Source organism: Scyliorhinus canicula, chromosome 15, assembly GCF_902713615.1.
Source record: "Scyliorhinus canicula chromosome 15, sScyCan1.1, whole genome shotgun sequence".
Lineage (NCBI taxonomy): Eukaryota > Metazoa > Chordata > Chondrichthyes > Carcharhiniformes > Scyliorhinidae > Scyliorhinus > Scyliorhinus canicula.
This window is the reverse complement of record NC_052160.1, coordinates 124,833,177-124,859,970: the sequence shown is the minus strand read 5'-3', so window position 1 is coordinate 124,859,970 and position 26,794 is coordinate 124,833,177. Positions and strand designations below refer to the sequence as shown.

Genomic DNA, 26,794 nt, shown 5'->3' with positions numbered 1-26,794 from the left:
CAAGTGATAGTTTTGACATCTTTCCATGGTAACGCACAGTAATGGGACTGAGGGAGAAAGCAACCATTGCTGTTTTGGCGGAACGCAGCAGCTACTGCTGTGGAGAAACAGGATGTCGTTTCCTGTTCCAACGGAAGGGAACGGAATAGATGGGCTATTTGGAAATTTAGGTAAGAAAGAGTCACTGAGGTAGACTTGCTGGTGGAAGTCGGATCTGGTCTCAGTCTGAGTGAAGGGACTTTCAAAGTAGACTGAAAGTTGCAACCTAGTGCGGCAGGCAGCCTTCTGGACTGCTGAGAGTGTAATGTTCTTGTCAGATCACCATATTTATAACACTTGCAGCTAAAGCTATAAACAATTTATTAACATCAACTGTGGGTCGGCACTGGTAACGGCACTTCTACCGTTCTTGCCGGCTCGGTACACCACAAGCCTGGTGGTAGTGCCGGCTTTGAGGGTGTGGGTACAGTGGCGGAAACATGTGGCAATGGAGGAAGCGTCGGTATGGGCACCAATCTGTGGCAATCACCGGTTTGTGCTGGGGGGGGTTGGATGGGGGTTCCGAAGGTGGCAGCGAGCTGGGATCGAGCGGGTAGGGGGCCTGTTTATTGACGGCAGCTTTCCCCGTGCTTGGAGGGGTTGAGCTACCAGGTGGGAATGGGTTCCACTACCTCCAGGACTTTGCATGGAGGCATTTTGCAACCTTTCCCCCAGGGGATACAGGACAAAGTAGTGTCGAAAATGGGAGTGGGGGATGGGAAGGTCTTGGATATTTATAAAGAACTCATGGAATGCGAGCGGACCCGGACAGAGAAGGTAAAGCAAAAATGGGAGGAAGAGTTGGGCAAGGAGTTAGAGGTGGGATTATGGAGGATGCCTTGAGTGGGGTCAACGGATCTTCGTCGTGTGTCAGCCTGATACAATTCAAGGTGGTCCACAGGGCGCATATGACTGTGGCCCATATTAGCAGGTTCTCTGAAGGGGTGGAGGATAGGCATGGGCGGTGTGTGGGATGGCCTGCAAATCATGTCCACATGTTTTGGGCATGTTTAGGAGATTCTGGGAAAGATTTGCCGATGTCATGTCCACGGTATTGAAGGTAAGGGTGGTTCCAAGTCCAGAGGTGGCGATGTTTGGTGTGTCAGCAGACCCGGGAGTCCAGGGGGCGAGAGAGGCCGATGTGTTGGCCTTTGCCTCCCTGGTGGCCCGGAGACAGATCTTATTGGCGTGGAGGGGCTCAGAACCTTCGGAATTGGGGGTATGGGACAGTGACATGGCCGGCTTTCTCAGGCTTGAAAATATCCCAGAGAGGATCGATGCTCGGGTTTGCCTGGAGGTAGCAGCCGTTTATTAACTGGTTTGGGGAAAATTAAGCTGTCAGCAGATACAAAAGTGGGGGGGGGGGGGGGGGGGGGTCAAGGGAAAGGGGGAGGTAGGCGGGGTTGGTTGAGGCGGGAAATAGTGGGAAAGGGGAACTGGGTTACTGTGTATGTAAGTCATGATGGCTGGGTCTGGTTGTTGGTTGGGTGGGTATTATTTACTTTGTTGTTTTTCCTCTTGAAAATTGTTGTTAAAAATTATAAATGCTTTAATAAAATATTTCTGAATGAATAACAGTATGATCGTGCACAAGCAGCCTCTCGCTTCCAGCTCTCCAGTCAGTCTGAGGTCACCTGACTCTAATATTCACTGATAACCTACTGAGACGCCTAGTGGTCAGTCGGTGAATTACAATACAACCATGATACCGTAGAGAGTAAAGTCAATGGGCGGGATTCTCCGACCCCCCGCCGGGTGGGAGAATCGCCGCCGCGGCGCGCAAATTACGCCACGCCGCCCCGACGCGATTCTCCCACCCCTGTGAAAATGGCCGCATGTGAATGGCGCCGGGCCGCACAGAGAATCGCCGCAAACGGCCGTAGTGCCGGTTCTCCGGTGGGCCCATGATTGTCCGGGCCGGATGGCCGAAGTCCCGCCGGCGCCGTTCCCACATGCTGTAAAACAGCGTCAGCCAGACGTGCTGGCTGATGCTGTGGGAGGAGGTGGGTGACGGCGTGGGGAGGCCTCCCCGGGGGGGGGGGGGGGGGGGGGGCATGACGGCGTTGGGGCTGGAGACACTGGGACAGGGAGCGGGACGCCTGTGTCTGCGGGCGTTGTGGGGGGCCCCAGGCGGGGGGGGGGAGGTGGGAGTGGCCCACACATCCGCTGCTGGGGGTGAGGGTGGGGGTGGGGGTGGCACCACACACCCACTGCTGTGGTGGGGGTGTGGGGAGGTGGGGGTGGTGGTGGGGGTAGTGGGGGCATGGAAGGCTGCGGGGGGGGGGGGGCACGGCCTGCCATGACGGCGGACACGCGGTCGTCCACCCAGCCCGTCCGCCGTCGCGGCCCATGGGGCCCCGCCGTCCTGACGTGTGCCAGACCCCCCGCCAGACCGGCGGCATCCATCAGCGGATGGCTCCAGGAGGCATACATGGCACCTCCCGTGAGGGCAGTGCCAGCGGACGGTGGCAGGGGGGACGGCCGACAGGTGCCAGGGCACCGAGTGGGCGGGGGTGGGGCATGTGCTGGCAACCGGGCCTGTCATGCTGCCCATGGCACCTGGTCGTGGAGGGGGTATACCAATGATGAAACCCTGTCTACTCCCACTCCCCACAGATCGTACAATGTTCAGCCATCTTCCAGCGTTGTTGACCCCCATGACGGGGGCTGCTGCCCTGCATGAGGCCCAGTGGGAGCTGGAGCATGGGTGTTAGAGGGAGGTGGTGGAGTCTGCAGTAGAGCAGCGGGCTGCAGTGGGGCACGTGCAAGCCACTCAGGCCGCAGTGCCGCATGCCCGAGAGGTGTAGGAGGGGCACCACGCTGTGCGGGAGCCACAGCACGGGGATGCTGAGGTGGAGAAGGAGGTGGAGGAGGAGGAGCGTGTGCCGCGGCCACAGAGGTGTCCGATGTAACACCGTGTGTACCCGCCCTGCATGTCCTTTGAGGACCACCTGGACAGGGTGTTAAGGAGGAGACTTAACACATTGGAGAAGAAGTTTGGGTTGGCGAGGGGAAACAAATTCAGGTACCTGCAGGTGCGGGACTTCATACATAGACAGGTTTCAACCTTCCCGCTCCTACTACCAAGGGGGATACAGGATAGGGTAGTTTCCAGAGGGTGGGTAGGAGAGGGGAGTGTCTCTGACATTTACAAGGAACTTATGGGGTCAGAGGAGACACAGACTGAGGAGCTGAAGAGCAACTGGGAGGAGGAGCTGGGAGTGGAGTAGGGTCAGCGTCCACAACATGTGCCAGGCTCAACCTGATACAATTCAAGGTCGTTCACCGGGCTCACATGACAGTGGCCCGGATGAGCAGGTTCTTTGGGGTAGAAGATAGGTGTGCAAAGTGTGCGGGAGGGCCAGCGAACCATGTCCACATGTTCTGGACATGTCTGAAGCTTAGGGGATTTTGGCAGGGGTTTGCAGATGTCATGACCATGGTGTTAAAAACAAGGGTGGCACCAAGTCCAGAGGTGGCGATTTTTCAGGTGTCGGAAGACCCGGGAATCCATTAGGAGAAAGAGGCAGACGTTCTGGCCTTTGCTTCCCTGGTAGCCTGGAGACGGATACTATTAGCTTGGAGGGACTCAAAGCCCACGAAGTCGGAGACCTGGCTATCAGACATGGCTAGCTTTCTCTGTCTGGAGAAAATTAAGTTTGCCTTGAGAGGATCAATGTTAGGGTTCACCCGGAGGTGGCAACCATTTGTCGACTTTTTTGCGGAAAATTAATCATCAGCAGAAGGGGGGTGGGGGTTAGTTTAGCTTAGAGTAGGGGGTTAATAAAGGTGGGACCTGTAAGGGAGGGAGACGGCTTTTGCACTGTCTTTATAGATTCATGTACATTGTTTATTTTGTTGTTGTTGCAATACCAAAAATACCTCAATAAAATGTTTATTTAAAAAAAAGAATGAGTTGTTCCTTTTTAGTATGAAGAGCAGGCTACCTATCCGCCAGCCATTTCATAACCTAGCTTGCTTATGGCTTTGTCATGAATTTCAGGCTACCAATCACTTTCAAGAAAAGTGAAACTGACAATAACATGAACTTACACAATCAGAGTCGTGCATATGTAACTGAGGCTGACAGACAGTCCCACACACATTATGTCCTCATCAAACAAACCATTCTTGGCTTTGACAGATGAGGTTCAATGTGCAATTGGGTTTACAAATTATAATTGATAAGTGCTGACCAACCTTTCTTCAGTATTAACAACCAGTTGAGTGAAACGAACATGACTTCATATTTTAACGGGCGGTTGCCAAAGTTGGTGAAGACAGTAGCAGGGTCCAAGGTGCCTGCAATGTTTAAACCTTTATTGTGACTGCCTTTAGATTTCCACAGTAACATGGGACGTTTGCAGAGCTTTACCAATGCTTCAAAGCAGTCGGGGTACAATTGAGGCCGAGAAACTGGTTTGATACGGCTCATGTCAGGCCTTCACCGAGCTTTGACTGCGCCAGAATGTCTGTGGGATCTTGCAGAAGGGGTTGCGCATGGTGGGAATCCGGCACCTTTCCTGCTGTCATCAGGGATCCATGATGTGGAGATGCTGGCGTTGGACTGGGGTGGGCACAGTAAGACGTCTTACATCACCAGGTTAAAGTTCAACAGGTTTGGTTCGAAACACTAGCTTTCGGAGCACTGCTCCTTCCTCAGGTGAATGAAGAGGTGGGTTCCAGAAACCTATATGTATATATAGACAAAGTCAAAGATGCAAGACAATGCTTTGAATGTGAGTCTTTGGAGGTAATTAAGTCTTTACAGGTCCAGACGGAGCAACTGGAGAGAGGGTTGATCACAGGTTAAAGAGGTGTGAATTGTCTCAAGCCAGGACAGTTGGTAGGATGTCGCAAGCCCAATCAGATGGTGGGGGGTGAATGTAATGCGACATGAATCCAAGGTCCCGTTTGAGGCCGTAGTCATGTGTGCGAAACTTGGCTATAAGTTTCTGGTCGGCGATTCTGCGTTGTCACACGTTGTCAGGACTCACACTCGGACCGTCCGGACTCACATTCGGGCTGTCAGGACTCACACATGGGAGTTCAGGACACACACTCGGGCCATCAGGACTCACACTCGGGACGTCTGGACTCACACTCGGGCCGTCAGGATCCACACTCGGGCCGTCAGGATCCACACTCGGGTCGTCCGGACTCACACTCGGGCCGTCAGGACTCACACTCGGGAGATCAGGACACACACTCGGGCCGTCAGGACACACACTCGGGACGTCTGGACTCACACTCGGGACGTCTGGACTCACACTCGGGCCGTCCGGACCCACACTCGGACCATCAGGACGCAGACTCGGGCCGTCAGGATCCACACTCGGGCCGTCCGGACTCACACTTGGGCCGTCTGGACTCACACTCGGGAGTTCAGGACACATAGAACATAGAACATAGAACAGTACAGCACAGAACAGGCCCTTCGGCCCTCAATGTTGTGCCGAGCCATGATCACCCTACTCAAACCCACGTATCCACCCTATAACCGTAACCCAACAACCCCCCCTTAACCTTACTTTATTAGGACACTACGGGCAATTTAGCACGGCCAATCCACCTAACCCGCACATCTTTGGACTGCGGGAGGAAACCGGAGCACCCGGAGGAAACCCACGCACACAGGGGGAGGACGTGCAGACTCCGCACAGACAGTGACCCAGCCGGGAACCGAACCTGGGACCCTGGAGCTGTGAAGCATTTATGCTAACCACCATGCTACCCTGCTGACACATACTCGGGCCGTCAGGACTCACACTCGGGCTGTCAGGACTCACACTCAGGACATCTGGACTCACACTCAGGCCATCAGGACTCACACTCGGGCCGTCAGGACTCACACTTGGGCCGTCAGGAATCACACTCGGGCCGTCAGGAATCACACTCGGGCCATCAGGACTCACACTCGGGAGTTCAGGACAGACACTTGGGACGTCAGGACTTACACTCGGGAGTTCAGGACAGACACTCGGGACGTCAGGACTCACACTCGGGACGTCTGGACTCACACTCGGGCCGTCAGGATCCACACTCGGGCCGTCAGGATCCACACTCGGGCCGTCAGGAATCACACTCGGGCCATCAGGACTCACACTCGGGAGTTCAGGACAGACACTCGGGCTGTCAGGACTCACACTCGGGACGTCAGGACTCACACTCGGGCCGTCTGGAATCACACTCGGGACGTCAGGACTCACACTCGGGACGTCAGGACTCACACTCGGGCCGTCCGGACTCACACTCGGGCCATCAGGACTCACACTCGGGCCATCAGGACTCACACTGGGGCCATCAGGACTCACACTCGGGAGTTCAGGACACACACTCGAGAGTTCAGGACACACACTCGGGCCGTCAGGACTCACACTCGGGAGTTCAGGACACACACTCGGGAGTTCAGGACACACACTCGGGCCGTCAGGACTCACACTCGGGACATCAGGACCCACACTCGGGACATCTGGACTCACACCCGTGCCGTCAGGACTCACACTCGGGTCGTCAGGAATCACACTCGGGATGTCCGAACACACACTTGGGCTGTCAGGATCCACACTCGGGACGTCCGGACTCACACTCGGGCCGTCCGGACTCACACTCGGGCCGTCCGGACTCACACTCGGGCCGTCCGGACTCACACTCGGGCCGTCCGGACTCACACTGGGGATGTTCGGACTAACACCCAGTCAGTCGGGATTCACACTCAGTCGGTCCGGTCTCACACTCAGTCGGTCTGGACTCGCACTCAGTCGGTCCGGATTCACACTCAGTCGGGACTCACACCCAGTCACTCCGGACCCGCACTCGGGATGTCCAGACTCACACTCAGTCAGTCCGGATTCACACTCAGTCGGTCCGGTCTCACACTCAGTCGGGACTCACACTCAGTCACTCCGGACCCGCACTCGGGATGTCCAGACTCACACTCAGTCAGTCCGGATTCACACTCAGTCGGTCCGGACACACACTCAGTCGGGATTCACACTCAGTAGGTCCGGACTCGCACTCAGTTGCTCCGGGCTCACACTCGGGATGTCCGGACTCACGCTCAGTTGGTACGGAATCGTACTCGGGATGACGGACTCACACTCAGTCAGTCCGGACTCACACTCAGGATGTCCGGACGCACACTCAGTCAGTCCGGACTCACACTAGGGATGTCCGGACTCGCACTCGGGATGTCCGGACTCACACCCAGTCAGTCTGGACTCGCATTCAGTTGGTCCAGACTCACACTCAGTTGCTCCGGGCTCACACTCGGGATGTCCGGACTCACACTCAGTTGGTACGGAATCATACTCGGGATGACGGACTCACACTCAGTCAGTCCAGACTCACACTCGGGATGTCCGGACTCACACACAGTTGGTACGGAATCGTACTCGGGATGACGGACTCACACTCAGTCAGTCCGGACTCACACTCGGAATGTCCGGACTCGCACTCGGGATGTCCGGACTCACACCCAGTCAGTCTGGACTCGCACTCAGTTGGTCCAGACTCACACTCAGTCGGGACTCACACTCAGTCAGTCCGGAATCACACCCAGTCAGTCACACACTCAGTAGGTCCGGATTCACACTCAGTCGGTCCGGACTCACACTCAGTCGGGACTCACACTCAGTCAGTCCGGGCTCACACCCAGTCAGTCCGGACACACACTCAGTAGGTCCGGATTCACACTCAGTCGGTCCGGACTCACACTCAGTAAGTCTGGACTCGCACTCAGTCAGTCCGGACACACACTCAGTAGGTCCGGAGTCACACTAAGTCAGGATTCGCACTCAGTCGGGACTCACACTCAGTCCGGACTCTCACTCAGTCGGTCTGGACTCACACTCAGTCGGGATTCACACTCAGTCAGTCTGGACCCGCACTCAGTCGGTCCGAACTCGCACTCAGTCGCTCCGGACTCACACTCAGTCGCTCCGGACTCACACTCAGTTGGTCCGGACTCACACTCAGTCGCTCCGGACTGACACTTAGTCGCTCCGGACTCACACTCAGTTGGTCTGGACTGTCTGGATTTGAACTCAGACTGCCGTACTCATATTCTAACTGTCCGGACTCACACTGTCCAGATTCACACTCACACTATCCAGATTCTCACTCACACTGTCCAGATTCTCACTCACACTGTCCAGATTCTCACTCACACTGTCCAGCTTCTCACTCACACTGTCCAGCTTCTCACTCACACTGTCCAGTGTCTCACTCACACTGTCCAGATTCTCACTCGCACTGTCCAGATTCTCACTCACACTGTCCAGATTCTCACTCACACTGTCCAGATTCTCACTCACACTGTCCAGCTTCTCACTCACACTGTCCAGCTTCTCACTCACATTGTCCAGATTCTCACTCACACTGTCCAGCTTCTCACTCACATTGTCCAGATTCTCACTCACACTGTCCAGCTTCTCACTCACATTGTCCAGATTCTCATTCACACTGTCCAGATTCTCACTCACACTGTCCAGCGTCTCACTCACACTGTCCAGATTCTCACTCACACTGTCCAGCTTCTCACTCACATTGTCCAGATTCTCACTCACACTGTCCAGCTTCTCACTCACATTGTCCAGATTCTCACTCACACTGTCCAGATTCTCACTCACACTGTCCAGATTCTCACTCACACTGTCCAGATTCTCACTCACACTGTCCAGTGTCTCACTCACACTGTTCAGCTTCTCACTCACACTGTCCAGCTTCTCACTCACACTGTCCAGATTCTCACTCACACTGTCCAGCTTCTCTCTCACACTGTCCAGCTTCTCACTCACACTGTCCAGCTTCTCACTCACACTGTCCAGATTCTCACTCACACTGTCCAGATTCTCACTCACACTGTCCAGCTTCTCACTCACACTGTCCAGCTTCTCACTCACATTGTCCAGCTTCTCCCTCACACTGTCCGGATTCTCACTCTCACTGTCCAGATTCTCACTCACTGTCCAGCTTCTCACTCACACTGTCCAGCTTCTCACTCACACTGTCCAGCTTCTCACTCACATTGTCCAGCTTCTCCCTCACACTGTCCGGATTCTCACCCTCACTGTCCAGATTCTCACTCACTGTCCAGCTTCTCACTCACACAGTCCAGCTTCTCACTCACACTGTCCAGATTCTCACTCACACTGTCCAGATTCTCACTCACTGTCCAGCTTCTCACTCACACTGTCCAGCTTCTCACTCACACTGTCCAGATTCTCACTCACACTGTCCAGTGTCTCACTGACACTGTCCAGATTCTCACTCACACTGTCCAGTGTCTCACTGACACTGTCCAGATTCTCACTCACACTGTCCAGTGTCTCACTGACACTGTCCAGATTCTCACTCACACTGTCCAGATTCTCACTCACACTGTCCAGTGTCTCACTCTCACTGTCCAGATTCTCACTCACTGTCCAGCTTCTCACTCACACTGTCCAGCTTCTCACTCACACTGTCCAGCTTCTCACTCACACTGTCCAGATTCTCACTCACACTGTCCAGATTCTCACTCACTGTCCAGCTTCTCACTCACACTGTCCAGATTCTCATTCACACTGTCCAAATTCTCACTCACACTGTCCAGCTTCTCACTGACACTGTCCAGATTCTCACTCACACTGTCCAGTGTCTCACTGACACTGTCCAGATTCTCACTCACACTATCCAGTGTCTCACTCACACTGTCCAGTGTCTCACTCACACTGTCCAGATTCTCACTCACACTGTCCAGATTCTCACTCACACTGTCCAGCTTCTCACTCACTGTCCAGATTCTCACTCACACTGTCCAGCTTCTCACTCACACTGTCCAGCTTCTCACTCACTGTCCAGATTCTCACTCACACTGTCCAGCTTCTCACTCACACTGTCCAGCTTCTCACTCACTGTCCAGATTCTCACTCACACTGTCCAGCTTCTCACTCACACTGTCCAGATTCTCACTCACACTGTCCAGCTTCTCACTCACACTGTCCAGCTTCTCACTCACTGTCCAGATTCTCACTCACACTGTCCAGCTTCTCACTCACACTGTCCAGCTTCTCACTCACTGTCCAGCTTCTCACTCGCACTGTCCAGTGTCTCACTCACACTGTCCAGATTCTCACTCACACTGTCCAGATTCTCACTCACTGTCCAGCTTCTCACTCACACTGTCCAGCTTCTCACTCACACTGTCCAGATTCTCACTCACACTGTCCAGCTTCTCACTCACACTGTCCAGATTCTCACTCACACTGTCCAGCTTCTCACTCACATTGTCCAGCTTCTCCCTCACACTGTCCGGATTCTCACTCTCACTGTCCAGATTCTCACTCACTGTCCAGCTTCTCACTCACACTGTCCAGCTTCTCACTCACTGTCCAGATTCTCACTCACACTGTCCAGATTCTCACTCTCACTGTCCAGATTCTCACTCACTGTCCAGCTTCTCACTCACACTGTCCAGATTCTCACTCACACTGTCCAGCTTCTCACTCACACTGTCCATCTTCTCACTCACACTGTCCAGCTTCTCACTCACACTGTCCAGATTCTCACTCACACTGTCCAGCTTCTCACTCACACTGTCCAGATTCTCACTCACACTGTCCAGATTCTCACTCACACTGTCCAGCTTCTCACTCACACTGTCCAGCTTCTCACTCACACTATCCAGATTCTCACTCACACTGTCCAGCTTCTCACTCACACTGTCCAGCTTCTCACTCACACTGTCCAGATTCTCACTCACACTGTCCATCTTCTCACTCACACTGTCCAGCTTCTCACTCACACTGTCCAGCTTCTCACTGACACTGTCCAGATTCTCACTCACACTGTCCAGATTCTCACTCACACTGTCCAGTGTCTCACTCACACTGTCCAGATTCTCATTCACTGTCCAGCTTCTCACTCACACTGTCCAGCTTCTCACTGACACTGTCCAGATTCTCACTCACACTGTCCAGATTCTCACTCACATTGTCCAGCTTCTCACTCACACTGTCCAGATTCTCACTGACACTGTCCAGCTTCTCACTCACACTGTCCAGCTTCTCACTCACACTGTCCAGATTCTCACTCACACTGTCCGACCTCTCGAGATCACAGAAACCTGAATTCGTGGTCTCCCGTTAATCTGCTTCTGGAAGAATTGGTTCCGCAACTATTCTCTAAATGTGTTTGTCATTTTCTACATTCGATGGACAGATTTAAAGCCAAGGTTTTCCGTCCTTACCTGTGGTGTGTGTTTGGAATAGGCGGGGACTGCGCCTGGAGAACACCCCCGATTGCCTGACTGAGAATAGACAGTGCTGGCTCCTGTGTGTTTCTGATTGATGCTGTTTAACAGCAACTGCTGAAGGTTTATATTCATTGAGATTCCAGTCGCTTGATGCCACTGGCGGCAGAAAGGAGCAGTTTATGAAAATAGATTTTTTTAAATTGTATCTTCGACAATCCAAGGAATTCTAAACCAAGGAGATTAAACATCGGAAAGAAAAATAAGGAGAAATTATTTGTGCTTCTTCACAGTACGTCTTGGATGAAACAATGTTCACTCCTGATCTTTAACAATTAACTGCCAATGGACGATGTATCAATTAATATTTGTAATTTAGAATTATCGATTTTCTAGCAGGGCTGGCAAAATGTGATCTGTGGAGAAAATGGTTCAACTGAAAGAGTATCCACCGAAAACATTAACCCGAAGCTGCCTGACCTGCTGAGTATTTCCAGCCTTTTCTACTTTATTCCTCTTTTCAAATATCTTCTTTTTAAAAATTACCTTAGGGGTGGTTAGCCCAGGAGGAAAAGGTGACAGAGAGACCGCACCCCCCCCCCCCCAGCAAAGAGACCCTTTACCCCGGCAGAGAGAGACCCCAATAACTCAGGCAGAGAGGGAGACCCCCTTACACAGGCAGAGAGGGAGACCCTGGGCAGTACGGTAGCACAAGTGGATAGCACTGTGGTTTCACAGCCCCAGGGTCCCAGGTTCGATTCCCCGCTGGGTCATTGTCTGTGCGGAGTCTGCACATTCTTCCCGTGTCTGCATGGGTTTCCTCCGGCTGCTCCGGTTTCCTCCACAGTCCAAAGACATGCAGGTTAGGTGGATTGGCCATGATAAATTGCCCTTAATGATAAAAAAAAAAGGTTAGGAGGGGTTATTGGGTTACGGGGATGGGGTGGAAGTGAGGGCTTAAGTGCGTTGGTGCAGACTTGATGGGCCGAATGGCCTCCTTTACACTGTATGTTCTATGAGACCCCTTTATCCAGGCAGAGAGGGAGACCCCCTTACCCAGGCAGAGAGGGACCCTTCTCTCCAGAAGAGGGACCCTTCTCCCCAGAAGAGGGACCCTTCTCCCCAGAAGAGGGACCCTTCTTCTCTTCTCTCCCCCCCCCCCCCCCTCCTCAAAATCTCCACCTTAGACACAGAGTACTCAATACCACCACTTACCCCCAGATCTGGACCTCACCCTGTCCCTCCAAGAGCTACCTCCACCCTCAGTCCGGCGATGTCAGTAATCCATTCCGTGCCCTCAATGTGGGCCGAATGGCCCATTTCTGCTGCAGCCTCTTTAATGGTCTTAATGTCCGGACCTGGGGAGGGAGACGCGAGAGCCTGAATATTTTGGCTTGTGACTGGAGCGAACCAGCCGATAATCAATAATTAATAATCAGCCAATAACTAATAACCCTCCAATAGTCAATAACCCACCAATGATCAATAATCAGCCAATAATCAACCAATAATTAATAATCACCAATAACTAATAATCAGCCAATAATCAATAAAGACCAATCATTAATAATCAACCAATCATTAATAATCAAGCAATAATTAATAATCAGCCAATAATGAATAATCAGCCAATAATCAATCATTAATAATCAATCAATAATTAATAATCAGCCAATAATTACTAATCGGCAAATAATCAATCATTAATAACCAACCAATAATTAATAATCAATCAATAATAATCAACCAATAATTAATAATCAGCGAACAATTAATAATCAGCCAATGATCACATTGAACGACTCGACCAGAATGGAAGATTCTCCTGGCTTTGTCAATTCTGTGATCTGACATTGAGTGGTGTGTAGATCAAAAAGCCAATGAAGTGGTTATTAACACAAGAGGCAGGTCAAATATTCCGGGCGGTGTGAAAGGCTTCACTAACCCTCACTAACCCTCAGCAACCTGTCAACGAGACCAAACTGATGGGTGAATTGAGAAATCCCTGCGTGTGGGACAGGAGCAAACTGTTGCTGCGCCTTGAGGACTCAACCCATTTGGGAAGGAGAGCAGACAGGAGCTGTTCCCGCATGTTTTTGATGCCAGGCAGTCTAGCGGCTCAATGAACCAGGTGGTCAGTCTGTGTGTGTGTGGGGGGAGAGATCTCAGGGCGGCTCCCATCCTTTCCCACTCTCTCTCTCTCTGTCTCTCCAATTGCTGCCAACATCAGTATCACAGTCACTGCTCGCTCTGATTCCACCCCATCGCTCTGTCCCCTCTCCAGTAACTTGATCCGGGCTCAAAAGAGAAAAAAAAAAGCGCAGAAATAAAAGCCGATGCTCCAGAGGGGGAGATTTGGAGAGTGAGTGAAGCCAGAGGCTCCGTATGATAAGCTCCGTGTGTGTTTCATCTTACCGGGGACGCAAGGCGGGGAATAAAGCTCCTTCTAAACCATGTCTGAAAACAGAGATGGCCAAGGGAGAGGACAGCGAGAGGATCACCATTAACGTGGGTGGAACCAGGCATGAGACGTACAAAAGCACCTTGCAGACACTGCCTGGGACCCGGCTGGCTGTCCTCACCGAGCCCGGAGCCCAGGGAAACTTCGACTTCGACCACAAGTCCAGGCAGTTCTTCTTTGACCGCCACCCGGGCATCTTCGCCTACGTCCTGAATTACTACCGGACGGGCAAGCTGCATTGCCCGGCGGATGTGTGCGGACCCCTGTTTGAGGAAGAGCTGGCTTTCTGGGGGCTGGACGAGACCGATGTGGAACCCTGCTGTTGGGTATCTTACCGGCAGCACCGGGAGGCGGAGGAGGCTCTGGACATCTTCCAGCCCCCCGATGGCGACGGCGCCGACAGGGACGAGGAGACGGGCGTGGAGCCCGACCCCGGCCGGAGTCTGGGTCTCGGGGACGGCAGCTCCAAGCCCTCGGCTCCTGCCAACTGTTGGAGGAAGTGGCGACCCAAAATCTGGGCACTTTTTGAAGACCCTTATTCCTCTCGGGCAGCAAGGGTAAGGAAGGGGTTAACTCTCTCTGGTCAATTTCTTTCGTCAATTTCTGACAAACAACACGGCCGAGATTGCTACAGGTTTGCATTTGAACATTGCCATTCATTGAGCAAAACGTGAAGCGGATTGTTTATACAAGCCCATTCTGGGTCAACGAAAATCATCTTTATAATTTAACTAAATAAAATTAAACGACAGAAACCCGGGCTTGGGATGGGGGAGGAGGGGAGGGGGGGGGGGCAATTGGAATTCAAAAGCTTGTTGAATCAACTCATTCCTGACACTCACCAGCCTGGCCTGAAGTAAGGAATATTTGAAACCTGTTTTAAATGAAAAGGCTGATCGATCAGCCCTTAGTTGAAGGTCTGGGAGGGCCAGTGAATGACTTCGGGGCTGAGTGTTCAGCACCAACACTCCAATGCACAACCATTCTCAATCAGAGCGAGGGAGCTCTGTCCATTATTTAGCAATACATCTCGAGTTCTTCACTACGATTCCACTTTTCGAAAGCTATACCCATCCGTTCGGTATCAGTGGCTTGAAAGGGAGTGGAACGAAGATCCAGGCACAGGGAGACACAGGTGTACACAGACACCCACCCAGACAGAGACACAGGCAGACACCCACCCAAACATAGACACAGACAGACGGACACTCATCCAGACACACAGAGACACACGCAAACAGGCACATAAAAACAGACACATACAGACATCCACCTAGAAAGACAGACACAGATAGACACACACCCAGACATACATGCAGGCAGATACACAGACAGACACACGTGTATAGCCATACACACATATAGACATGTAGATATAAGCAGACAGACATAAACACAGACACCCAGGCATGGATGTGGATACAAACATGTGCACAAACACACCAATATAAACACACACACACTATTTAAGATGTGAATAGAGACAGGGCAAATATTAGAATTCTGTACAGCTGTTTACTGGGAGCAGCCTCCTTGGTTCTTCAAAGGTTAATCTGAGAGCCAGACACACAAGCTTCCTGCCTGTGAAGATGACCAGAGATAATTGAGCCAGTTAGAGGACAAAATGGCATCAAATTCAGCAAAATGGATGGCACAGTGGCACAGTGGTTAGCACTGCTGCCTCACAGCGCCAGGGTCCGGGGTTCGATTCTGGCCTTGGATGACTGTGTGGAGTCTGCACATTCTCCCCGTGTCTGCGCGGGTTTCTGCTGGGTGCTCTGGTTTGCTCCCACAGTCCAAAGATGTACAGGTTAGTTGGACTGTCCACGCCTAAATTGCCCCTTAGTGTCCAAAACTTGGGCGGAATTACGGGGATAGGGCGGGCTATTGGGCCTGAGTAGGTTGCTCTTTCAGAGGGTTGGTGCAGACTCAATGGGCTGAATGGCCTCCTTTTGCATTGTAGGGATTCTATGAAAACATCTACTGGCTCAGAGAAATGTAGCAAGTGGTAGAATGGGGTTATCTGTTCACGACAATTGGGACAGGAACAAATGTCCACCAGACGTGTTCTTAAATTAAGATTCAGTCTGAAATTAATCAGTCAATTATTGAATAGGCTGCAAATGTTTAGGAAGAAAAGTTATTTCTGATTTTTTTTAAAAATACACTGTATATTGAAAGTGTTTTCAACCATTGAGCAGCTGTGATAACACAAGTCATGAGTTTGTTGAGTTACATTGGGCCCATGGTGCACCGCAGGGTCCCTGGCTGTTTGTAGTGTATATGAATGACCTAGACATGAATGTGGGAGGTATGATAAATTCATAGATGACACAAAAATTGGTGGTATGGTAAATAGTGAGGAGGAAAGCCTTAGATTGCAGGATGATATATAGACCGGCTGGTTTTACAAGCAGAGCAGTGGCAAATGGAATTCAACCCTACTAAGTGTGAGGTGATACATTTTGGGAGGACTAACAAGGCAAGGGAACATACAGGGAATGGTAGGATGCTAAGAAATACAGAGTGACCTTGGGGTGCATGTCCAAAGCTCCCTGAAGGCAGCAGGACAGATAGATAAGGACAGGACAGCTGGTTAAGAAGGCATTTGGGACACCTATTAGCCGTGGCATAGAATATAAGAACAGGGAGGCTATGATAAAGCTGTATAAAACACCTGTTGGGCCACAACTAGATTATTATGTGCTGTTCTGGTCGTCACACTCCAAGAAGGATGTGATTGCACAAGAAAGGGTGCAGAGGAGATTCACCAGGATGTTGCCTAGGCTGGAGCTATGCAGAGAGGCTGGTTAGGCTGGGGTTGTTTTCCTTCGAGCAGAGAAGGGTGGGCCTGATCGAGGTGTGCAAAATTATGAGGGATTGATATGGTAGATAGGAAGAAACTTTTCCCCTTAGCAGAGAGGTCAGTAATCAGGGGGCATAGATTTTAAATTAAGGAGCAGGAGATTTAGAGGGATTTGAGGAAAAAACGGTCTATTTGTAAAGTAACAGAGGTATTTTATTGTGCTTGTGTATAGTGGACAGCATGGTAGCACAGTGGTTAGCACTGGTGCTTTCCAGCTCCAGGGTCCCAGGTTCGATTCCCGGCTTGGGTCACTGTCTGTGCGGAGTCTGCACGTTCTCCCCGTGTCTGCATGGGTTTCCTCCGGGTGCTCCGATTTCCTCTCACAGTCCAAAGATGCGCAGGTTAGGTGGATTGGCCATGCTAAATTGCCCTTAGTGTCCAAAAAGGTGAGGTGGGTTGCAGGATTCAGGGGATAGGGTTGAGGTGTGGCCTTAAGTAGGGTGCTCTTTCCAAGAGCCGGCGCAGACTCGATGGGCAGAATGGCCTCGTTCTGCACTATAAATTCTATGATTCTGTGATAAAAGGACAGTCCTCTCATTGAGGCAAGACAAGGTAAGGGTTTTAACAGATGGACATAGGTCATGTGCAGGGGTATGAGTAAAGCTTGCGAGGAGGAATGGTCAAATTCGTGGTCAAAGAGCAGGCATTTGTAACAGGGTGGAGAGGTAATAAAGTGAGATTAATCAAACCTAGACTAAGAGTCAACAATAGAAAAGGGAAAGTGCGGGGTGGGGGGTGTCATGTTACCTGGGAACACCACCACCTGTAAAGTTCCCCTCCAAGTCACTCACTATCCTGACTTGGGAATATATTGTCGTTCCTTCAGTGTTACTGGATCAAAATCCTGGAACTCCCTCCCTAACAGCACTGTTGGTGTACCTACACCTCAGGGGCTGCAGGGGTTCAAGAAGGCACCTTCAGAAGGGCAACTAGGGATGGACAATTAATGGTGCCATAGACAGAGACACCCACATCCCACAGAACAATAAAAAAGTCAGACTGGAGGACACTTTGGGAGGAGGGAAATGTACAGAATGAAATAGTTCACTATCTGCCAGATTAACATAGAACATACAGTGCAGAAGGAGGCTATTCGGCCCATCGAGTCTGCACTGACACACTTGAGCAGACTCCTCACAGACAGTGTCCCAGTGGGGAATTGAACCTGGGACCCTGGCTCTGTGAAGCCACAGTTCTAGCCACTTGTGCTACTGTGCTGCCCACTATATGTCAGGCTGGGGGTTGTTTAAGGTTTGATTAGATGTGGCTGTGAGAAGTGGCATATTATTGCAGAACAGAACTGGTTAAATTGGAAAATATAGACCAGATTCTCCCTTCATCAAAACATGCTTCACAAACTGTTCCCATTCACAAAAGCTGGATGTAGGTAAGAATCAAAATCTGGTCGAAACTGCTCATTGCTTCACCTATTTTGATTCTGTAAAACAATTGGTGCAGATTTCACTTGAGAAATTGTTGTAAATAATAATATCAGATAATCCAGTAGGCATTAAAAATTTTCCAGATGCATTTACTCATTACGTGTCGGATTACATGTCAGCACACATTAGCAACTTTGAAAAGCATTTCACTTATGAGCGCAATCCTTCATTTAACAAATGCATTGTCAAGAACCAATCTCAGCAAAACACATCAACTGGTGTCTAGTTAGATCAGTCGGTGCAGGTTAATGGTGGAGACCAGGAGGCTACTGATTGGCCAAGGCAACCATGTGTCAGAGAGAGGGGAAATAGCAAGTGTTCCATCTCAGATCCCCCTCCCTGCTCAGTGACAGCCCCCCCCCCCCCCTCCCTGCTCAGAGCCAGACCCCCCCCTCCCTGCTCAGAGCCAGAACCCCCCCACCCCTGCTCAGAGACAGAGCCCCCCCCCCCCCCCCCCCCCCGCGCTCAGAGACTGACCCCTCTCCCTGCTCAGGGACAGACCCCCCTCCCTGCTCAGAGACAGACCCCCCTCCCTGCTCAGAGACAGACCCCCCTCCCTGCTTAGAGCCAGAACCCCTTCCCTGCTCAGAGCCAGACCCCCCTCCCTGCTCAGAGACAGACCCCTCTCCCTGCTCAGAGACAGACCCCCCTCCCTGCTCAGAGACAGACCCCCGCACACTGTCAGAGACTGACCCCACTCCCTGCTCAGACAGAACCCCCACTCTGCTCAGAGCCAGACACCCCTCCTTGCTCATAGACAGACCCCCTCCCTGCTCAGAGACAGACCCCCCCCCTGCTCAGAGCCAGACCCCCCTCGCTGCTCAGAGCCAGACCCCCCTCCCTGCTCAGAGACAGACCCCCTTCCCTGCTCACACAGACCCCCCTCCCTGCTCAGAGCCAGACCCCCCACCCTGCTCACACAGACCCCCCTCCCTGCTCAGAGCCAGACCCCCCTCCCTGCTCAGAGACAGACCCCCTCCCTGCTCAGAGACAGACCCCCCTCCCTGCTCAGAGACAGACCCCCTCGCTGCTCAGAGGCAGACCCCCCTCCCTGCTCGGAGACAGACCCCCCTGCTCAGAGCCAGACCCCCCTCCCTGCTCAGAGCCAGACCCCTCCCCCCAACCACAGTGCTCAGAGCCAGACCCCCTCCTCCCTGATCAGAGCCAGGCCCCCCTCCCTGCTCAGAGCCAGACCCCCTCACCCCTTCACCCTGCTCAGAGCCAGACCCCCTCCTCCCTGATCAAAGCCAGACCCCCTCCTCCCTGCTCAGAGACAGACCTCCTCCCTGCTCAGACCCCCTCCCTGCTCAAACCCCCTCCCTGCTCAGAGGCAGACCCACCCCTCCCTGCTCAGAGACAGACCCCTCCCCCAGTCATGATATGCAACTCAAAACTGCATCAAGTGGCAGCTTGTGTTATTCCAAATTATATAGCACAACAGCCCCCTCCCTGCTCAGGCCCCCTCCCTGCCCAGATACCCCCCCCCCCCCCTTCCTGCTCAGTGCTTCTCCCCTCGACGTTTTAGAGTATTTCACTGGTTTGCATCGACCACAGAACAGGGAGGAGCCAGAATTGATTCCTAATCTGAGCAGAATAACTTTATTTTCAGAATGAACAGGCTGTTATATCTGATATAACAGGGCAGGAGCAACTAGTGACCAGTGATGCTCTATGTTTATTGGCTCCTGAGGGATCTGCACATCATTTCTGTGCATGCTGTGCTGATGTGAAATAAACAATCTATTAATATATATTAACATCCAGCAATTAACAAAACTCAAATCTTTCTGGCTCCCAACTCCCCTGGTTCATATGAACCCACAGACATATGAACTGAAGGAGGCCATTTGGCCCCTCAGGCCTGCTCGGCCATTTGAGAAGATCATGGCTGAACTGATGGTAACTTCAACTCCACATTCCTGCCTCCCCCCTATAACCTTTCAACCCCCCCTTGCTCAACAGGTGTCGAGCTATCTTTGCCGTAAAAATGCCTTGTGAGGAAGAGAGTTCCAGAGACTTACAACCCTTTGAGAGAAAAAATTCTCCTAATCTCTGCCTTGAATGGGTGATATATTTTGAAACAGCGAAATGAAATGAAAATCGCTTATTGTCACAAGTAGGCTTCAAATGAAGTTACTGTGAAAAGCCCCTAGTCGCCACATTCCGGCGCCTGTTCAGGGAGGCTGTTACGGGAATCGAACCGTGCTGCTGGCCTGCCTTGGTCTGTTTTCAAAGCCAGCCATTTAGCCCTGTGCGGGACCTCTAGTTCTAGATTCTCCCACAAGAGGAAACATCCTCTCCATATCCACCCACTGAAGACCAATCAAGATATTGGGGGAAAGGTGCAAACCACTCCGGCGTCGGGGCAACCGGAAGTTGAGGAATTCTCCGCATTTCTGTGGGCTAGGCTGGCACTGGAGGGACTGCGCGAGTTAGCGCATGCGCAGACCGGCCAGCGTATTCTTACGCATGCGCAGGGTGGTTGGTGTCTTCTCCGTGTCGGCCATGGTGGAGCCCTACAAGGGCCGGCGTGGAAGGAAGGAGTGCTCCCACAGCACAGGCGGGCCAGGCCACCATGGGGGACCCTGCAGGGCCTGATCACCCCACACCCCCCCCCCCCCACACCTCCGAAGACCACACCAGCTGGCCTACCAGCCAGGTCCCGCCGTGTGGGACCATGTCCAATTCACGCCGGCGGGACTGGTCCAGAAACGAACGGCCTCTCTACCCATCGGGGCCCGGAGAATTGTCGGGGGGGGGGGGGGGGGGCACTGCCAACGGCCCCCGACCGGCGTGGCGTGATCCCCGCCCCCGCCCGAAAGCCGGCGCTGGAGAATACGGCAGCCGGCGTCGGAGTGGCGGGACGGGATTTGCACCGCCCTTCCCCCAGGGATTCTCCAACCCTGCGAGGGGTCAGAGAATCCCGGCCCTTATATTCATCAATCAAGTCACCTCTTACTCTGTAAATACAAGCCTAGCCTGTGAAACCTTTTCTCATAAGAAAAGCCACCCATTCTAGCGACTATTCTAGTAAGCATTCTCCTAAATACTGGCTATACCTGTGCACTAACCTTTTGTGATTCATGCACTAGGACACCCAGATCCTTCTGCACCTCAGAGCTCTGCAATCCCTCACCATTTCAATATTGGGCAGAATTCTCCCAAACAAATTCTAAATGTGGGTGGCATTCTCCCCTACCCGGCTGGGCGGGGGGTCCCGGGTAGTGGCGCTAACCACTCCGGCGTCGGGCCTCCCCAAAGGTGCGGAATTCTCCGCACCTTTAGGGTCCAAGCCCTCACATTGAGGGGCTAGGCTCGTGCCGGAGCGGTTGGCACCACACCGACTGGCGCCCAAACCGGCTCCAGCAGCCTTTGACGCCCGCCGCCCGACGCCAGGGCTGGCCGAAAGGCCTTCGCCAGTTCGCGCATGTGCCGGTGCGTCAGCTGCCACTGAAGTCACCACCGGCACATGCGCGCTGGGGGATTCTCTTCCTCCTCCGCCATGGTGGAGGCCGTGGCGGCGGCGGAAGAAAAAGAGTGCCCCCACAGCACTGGCATGCCCGCCGATCGGTGGGCCCCGATCGCGGGCCTGGCCACCGTGGGGGCACCCCCTGGGCTCCGATCGCCCCGTGCCCCCCCCCAAGGACCCCGGAGCCCGCTCGCGCCGCCGATCCCGCCGCCACCAGAGGTGGTTCAAACCACGGCGGCGGGAGAGGCCTCCCAGCGGCGGGACTTCCGCCCATCGCGGGCCGGAGAATCGCCGCAGGGGGCTCGCCGATCGGCGGGTGGTGTTTCCCGCTCCTGCCAATTCCCGGGTGGCGGAGAATTTCTGCCACGGTGGGGGCAGGGGTTTCGGCGGCCCCGGGTGATTCTCCGACCCTGCGGGGGTTCGGAGAATTTTGCCCATGGTCTCCGGGTGTGATTTCTGCCAGGCGGATGAGCATGACCCAGATCACAATTCCTACATTTCAAAATTATTTTGGAGCCAGGGTGATTTGCACATGGGACCCGAAGAAGCCAGCAAGGCTGGATCCTCAGAGAAAAAAAGGCGCCCTGATCTCAGAATAACACTACACCCGCCCCCCCACCCCCCAATCGCCGGCAAGGCTCCTTCCCCAATCGCTGAAAAGTCTCCCTCCCCAAATAACTGACACCCCACTATGTGTTCGCCAAAGGCCATGTCAGCACTATCAGTGTGCCAGGATGCAGCTCTCCAACAGAGCACCTGGTCCTTCTAAGGACTTCAGAACAGATGAAGCCCCAGCAGAAAGAAAACTGTGGTCAGAGACAACACTTGCGCAAAGGAGGAAGAACATCAGAATTGATGGCTGTGAAGAGCTATAAAAACAAAGCTAATCCCTGCTTTGAAATAGCCTCGACCTATCAATCAAGAGATGTAAAATGTAATGGACTATGGAATTTAATGTAAATAATGCAGTTCAAAGATTTCAGGCTTCTCAGCAATCCCAGAGGCTTGAAAAGGTTAAAAGGGAATGAAATTGAATGTGCAAAAGAATTCAAAGGGAAGACTTTTACCTTCAATTAACAGGTCATTGAAATTAACGTTCTGGGAGAGAGTTTAAAGGCTTTCAAGGATATAGAAGTAAGACTTGCCATATGACCCCCATACTGGGAAAGGCCCCTGACCTGAGCCCCTCCACCCCAGCCCAAGCCCACCTGACCCCCTCCTCCATGGAGGCACTCCCCCTTGGAATCCTGGAGGTAAGTGCTGAGAGGGTATTTACCCACTTTCACCCCCTCAGTATCCCTGGCACCTGGTTCATACGTTTAAGGACCAGTAGTGATTTGCGCTGGGGGGGCAGGAGCATCTTGGGAGGCCGCACATTCCACTTGAATATCGCTAAGATTGAAATGGATGCTAACGGATCCCGTTGTTCTGGGTAGTGTGCCAAATGTCCGATTCAATGGGCCAGCGGGAATCCCTGCGAAGTCTAACAATCCTGGAGACTCGCCCCAAATATGCATCTTCTTCATTCTTCCTGTCAAAGTGGACAATTTCACATTTTCCCACATTATACTCCATTTTCCAGATCCTTGCCCACTCACTTAATCTACTTCTACCCCTTTGTAGCCATCTTGTGTCCACTTCAGGACTTTCCTATTTATCTTCGCTTCATTTGCGGATTTAGCAACCAGCAGCAGAATTCTCCATCGGAGGGATCCTCCAGTCCGTAGGCAGCGCACCCACACCTGCGGGGTTTCCCGACAGCGTGAGATGTCCATATTGGGAAACCCCATTGGCCGGCTGCAGGAACAGAGAATCCCGTTGCCGGTGGGGGGCGGCAGTGCCAGAAAGCACGGTTGATGGACCAGAGAATATCTTTAATCCTTTCATCCAAGTCATTTATATCAATTGCAAAACGTTGAGGCTCCAGCACTGTTCCTGTGGCACACTATTCGTTATATCATGCCAACCAACCAGAAAAATATTAATTTATGCCTATTCTGTATTCACTTTGAGCTAGATAACCTTCTATCCATGTTACCTCCTATACCATGAGATTTTTTTCCCGCAATAACTTTTGATGTGGCACTTTATTAAATTCTTTCTGGAGATCTAAGTACAGTGCATCCACTAGTTCCCCTTCATTCACACACCTGTTAATTCTTCAAAGAACGCCAATAAATTGGTTAAATATAATTACCCTTTCACTAAACCATGTTGACTCTGCCTGATTCCATTGAATTTTTCTAAGTGCCCTGCTATATAACATCCTTAATAATATGTTCGAACATTTTCCCTAAGACAGATCTTAAAGTCACTGGCCTGTAGTTTCCTGCTTTCTGTGTCCCTCCCTTTTTGAATAAAAGAGTTACATTCACTGTTTGCCAATCCAATGGAACCTTCCCCAAATCCAGGGAATTTTGTGAAATGAATACCACTGCATCTACCATCTCACTAGCAACTAGGTTAAAATCCATCAAGACCCAGCCTGCAGCTGAAACAATTTGTTCAGTACCACTTCCCTGGTGATTATAATTTTCCTGAGTTCCTCGCTCCCTTTCAATTCCTAATACACAGCTATTTCTGGGATGTTACTTCTATCCTTTAAAACAAAGACTGCTGCAACCTACCTGTCCAATCCATCTACCAACTCCTTGCTTTCCATTATCACTTCCCCAGAGCTCACTTTATTAACTTGTTCTATTTAAAAATCTGTATTTTCATATTTCCAGCGAGCTTTCTCTCAAACTCTGATTTTTCCCTCCTTATTAATCTTTGAGTCATTCTTTGTTGATTTTTAGTTCCTGTCCAATCTTCTGACCTACCACCCATCTTTGTGCAATGATATGCCTTTCCTTTAAATTGAATACAATCTTTAACTTTTTTAGTTCACCACGGATGGTGGGTCCTCTCTTTGGAATCTTCCTTTCTCGTTGAAATGTATCTATTCCGTGTCTTCTAAAATAACGCCTCGATGTTGGGCGAGGACATCTCTGAGGAGGTGGAACATCCAACTCATGGAAAACCCTGGCGTGTGACTGACCAATATGAGAAGACTTATTCAGGGAGGAACTGAACACTCCGAGAGACTTTGTCAGGAATATTCAGAAGCGAAGTCAAGGAGTCGGAGAGAAAACTCTAAACGCATCTGCCCTCGCCCTCGCAGGTCCACCTGCTCCTCCATGTGGCAGAGCCCAGCATTCATGTATTGGACTTATCAGCCATCTAGGGACCCATAGAACCAGAGTGGAACAAGAGTGGGATGATATATGTCTATGTTTGTATATCTGTACGTGTATGTGCCTATGTCTGTAAGTGCAGGTATGTGTCTATGCATAGGAAGAAACTTTCCCCCTTAGGTCAATAACCAGGAGATTTAAGTTTATGGGCTGGACATTTATAAGGGATTTGAGGGAAAACCTTTTCACCCAGAGGGTGGTGGGAATCTGGAAATCACTGGCTGAAAGGGTGGTAGAGGTGAGAACCTTCACAACATTTAAGAAGCATTTAGATGATTTGAAATGCCATAGAATACAAGGCTCCGCACTAAGTGATGGGAAATGGGATTAGAACAGGTAGGCGCAGACATGATGGGCTGAAGAGCCTTTTCTGTGCTGTATGACTCTGATAATGACTCGATATGGAGGTGCATGTGTGTCTGCTTGCATGCACCTGTCTGTGCGAGTGTGCCTCTTCATGTATGTGTGTGTGTCTACGTGTGCCTTGGTGAATTCCTGCAGTGCATCTTGTAGATGGTACACACGGCTGCCACTGTTCGTTGGTGGTAGAGGGAATGAATGTTTGTGGGAGGGGGAGCAATCAAGTGGTATGCTTTGTCCTGGATGGTGTCAAGCTATTTGAGTGTTGTGGTGCTGCACTAGTCCAGGCAAGTGGAAACTATTCCATTCCACTCCTGACTTGTGCCTTGTAGATGGTGGACAGGCTTTGGAGAGTCAGGAGGTGAGTTACTCACCGCAAGATTCGTAGTCTTTGATCTGCTCTGGTAGCCATATTATTTATATGGCTAGTCCAGTTTAGGTCTGGTCAATGGTAACCCCCCAGGATGTTGATAGTGGAGGATTCAGCGATGGTAATGCCATTGAATTTCAAAGGGTGATGGTTAGATCCTCTATTGTTAGAGATGGTCATTGCCTGGCACTTGTGCGGCATGAATGTAACTTGGCACTTGTCAACTCAAATCATAGAATTTACAGTACAGAAGGAAGCCATTCGGCCCATCGAATGAACACTGGCCCTTGAAAGAGCACCCTACTTAAGCCCACACCCCCACCCTCTCCCTGTAACCCGTAACCTCACCTAAGCTTTGGACACTTCGGGCGATTTAGCATGGCCAATCCACCTAACCTGCACATCTTTGGACAGTGGGAGGAAACCGGAGCACCCGGAGAAAACTCACGCTGACACAGGGAGAACGTGCAGACTCCGCACAGACAGTGACCCAAGCCGGGAATCAAACCGGTTCCCTGCCGCTGTGAAGCCACAGTGCTAACCACTGTGCTACCGTGCTGCCCAGGATATTGTCCAGGTCGTGCTGCATTTGGACAGGGACTGCTCCAGTATCTGAGGAGGCACAAATGGAACTGAACGTCATGTAATCATCAAAAATCATTTTCAATTCTGACCTTATGATGGAAGGAAGATCATTGATAAAGCAGCTGAAGATGGTTAGGTGTTGTGGGGAGAGAAATGATTCGGGCTTACTAAGAACAATTTATTACGGCAGTCAACAATTATTCTTAGGAATTTTTGAATTTATGTAGTGTATAGTATATTAAAGCCTTAAAGGATAATTTGGCAAAGATATCAACTAACAGCTGACATGGCACCATCTGCAGCAGTCAGCATAAGGGCCAAGCAGTTTTCAGTTTCCAGTGTAACTGGTTCTCAGCGACCTTAAAATCTTGTTCTTAAGACAAAACCTACAAGTAGTAAGGATAAAGGTTAACAATATGTTTCCCTAACTCGACCTAAGGACCAGAACACCGTGGAGGAGGGGATATGGAAAAGAAGGTATCAAAGGAGCGAGGGCATAAAACAGAGAAGATGTGAAAAAATATAAAATGGCGGTGGATACAAAAGATGGGAGGTCGAGAGAAATACTGGGAGACTGGAAAGCAAGAAATGAAAAGCAAGTGAAAACAACCAGGAGCAAGATGGTGACGAGTAACTGCATGTCATCTCCAGCTTCAGGAGAGGAGAAGACTCAAAACCAAACAGTCTAAATGAAATAAAAGTACAAGTGTAGGAGAGAGGTTGCAGGAACGCA

General features: G+C 51.5%; 1 protein-coding gene across 1 annotated transcript in view; it reads left to right on the top strand.

Annotated features, from left to right (window-relative positions):
- The first annotated feature begins 13,342 nt into the window (after nucleotides 1-13,342).
- kcnc4 (potassium voltage-gated channel, Shaw-related subfamily, member 4) overlaps nucleotides 13,343-26,794 on the top strand; it is a 50,228-nt gene continuing 36,776 nt past the window's right edge. The window contains exon 1 of the mRNA XM_038820762.1: nucleotides 13,343-14,290. Coding sequence (XP_038676690.1) covers nucleotides 13,658-14,290 — 633 coding nt within the window. The 5' untranslated portion in view covers nucleotides 13,343-13,657. The remainder of the gene's footprint in view (nucleotides 14,291-26,794) is intronic.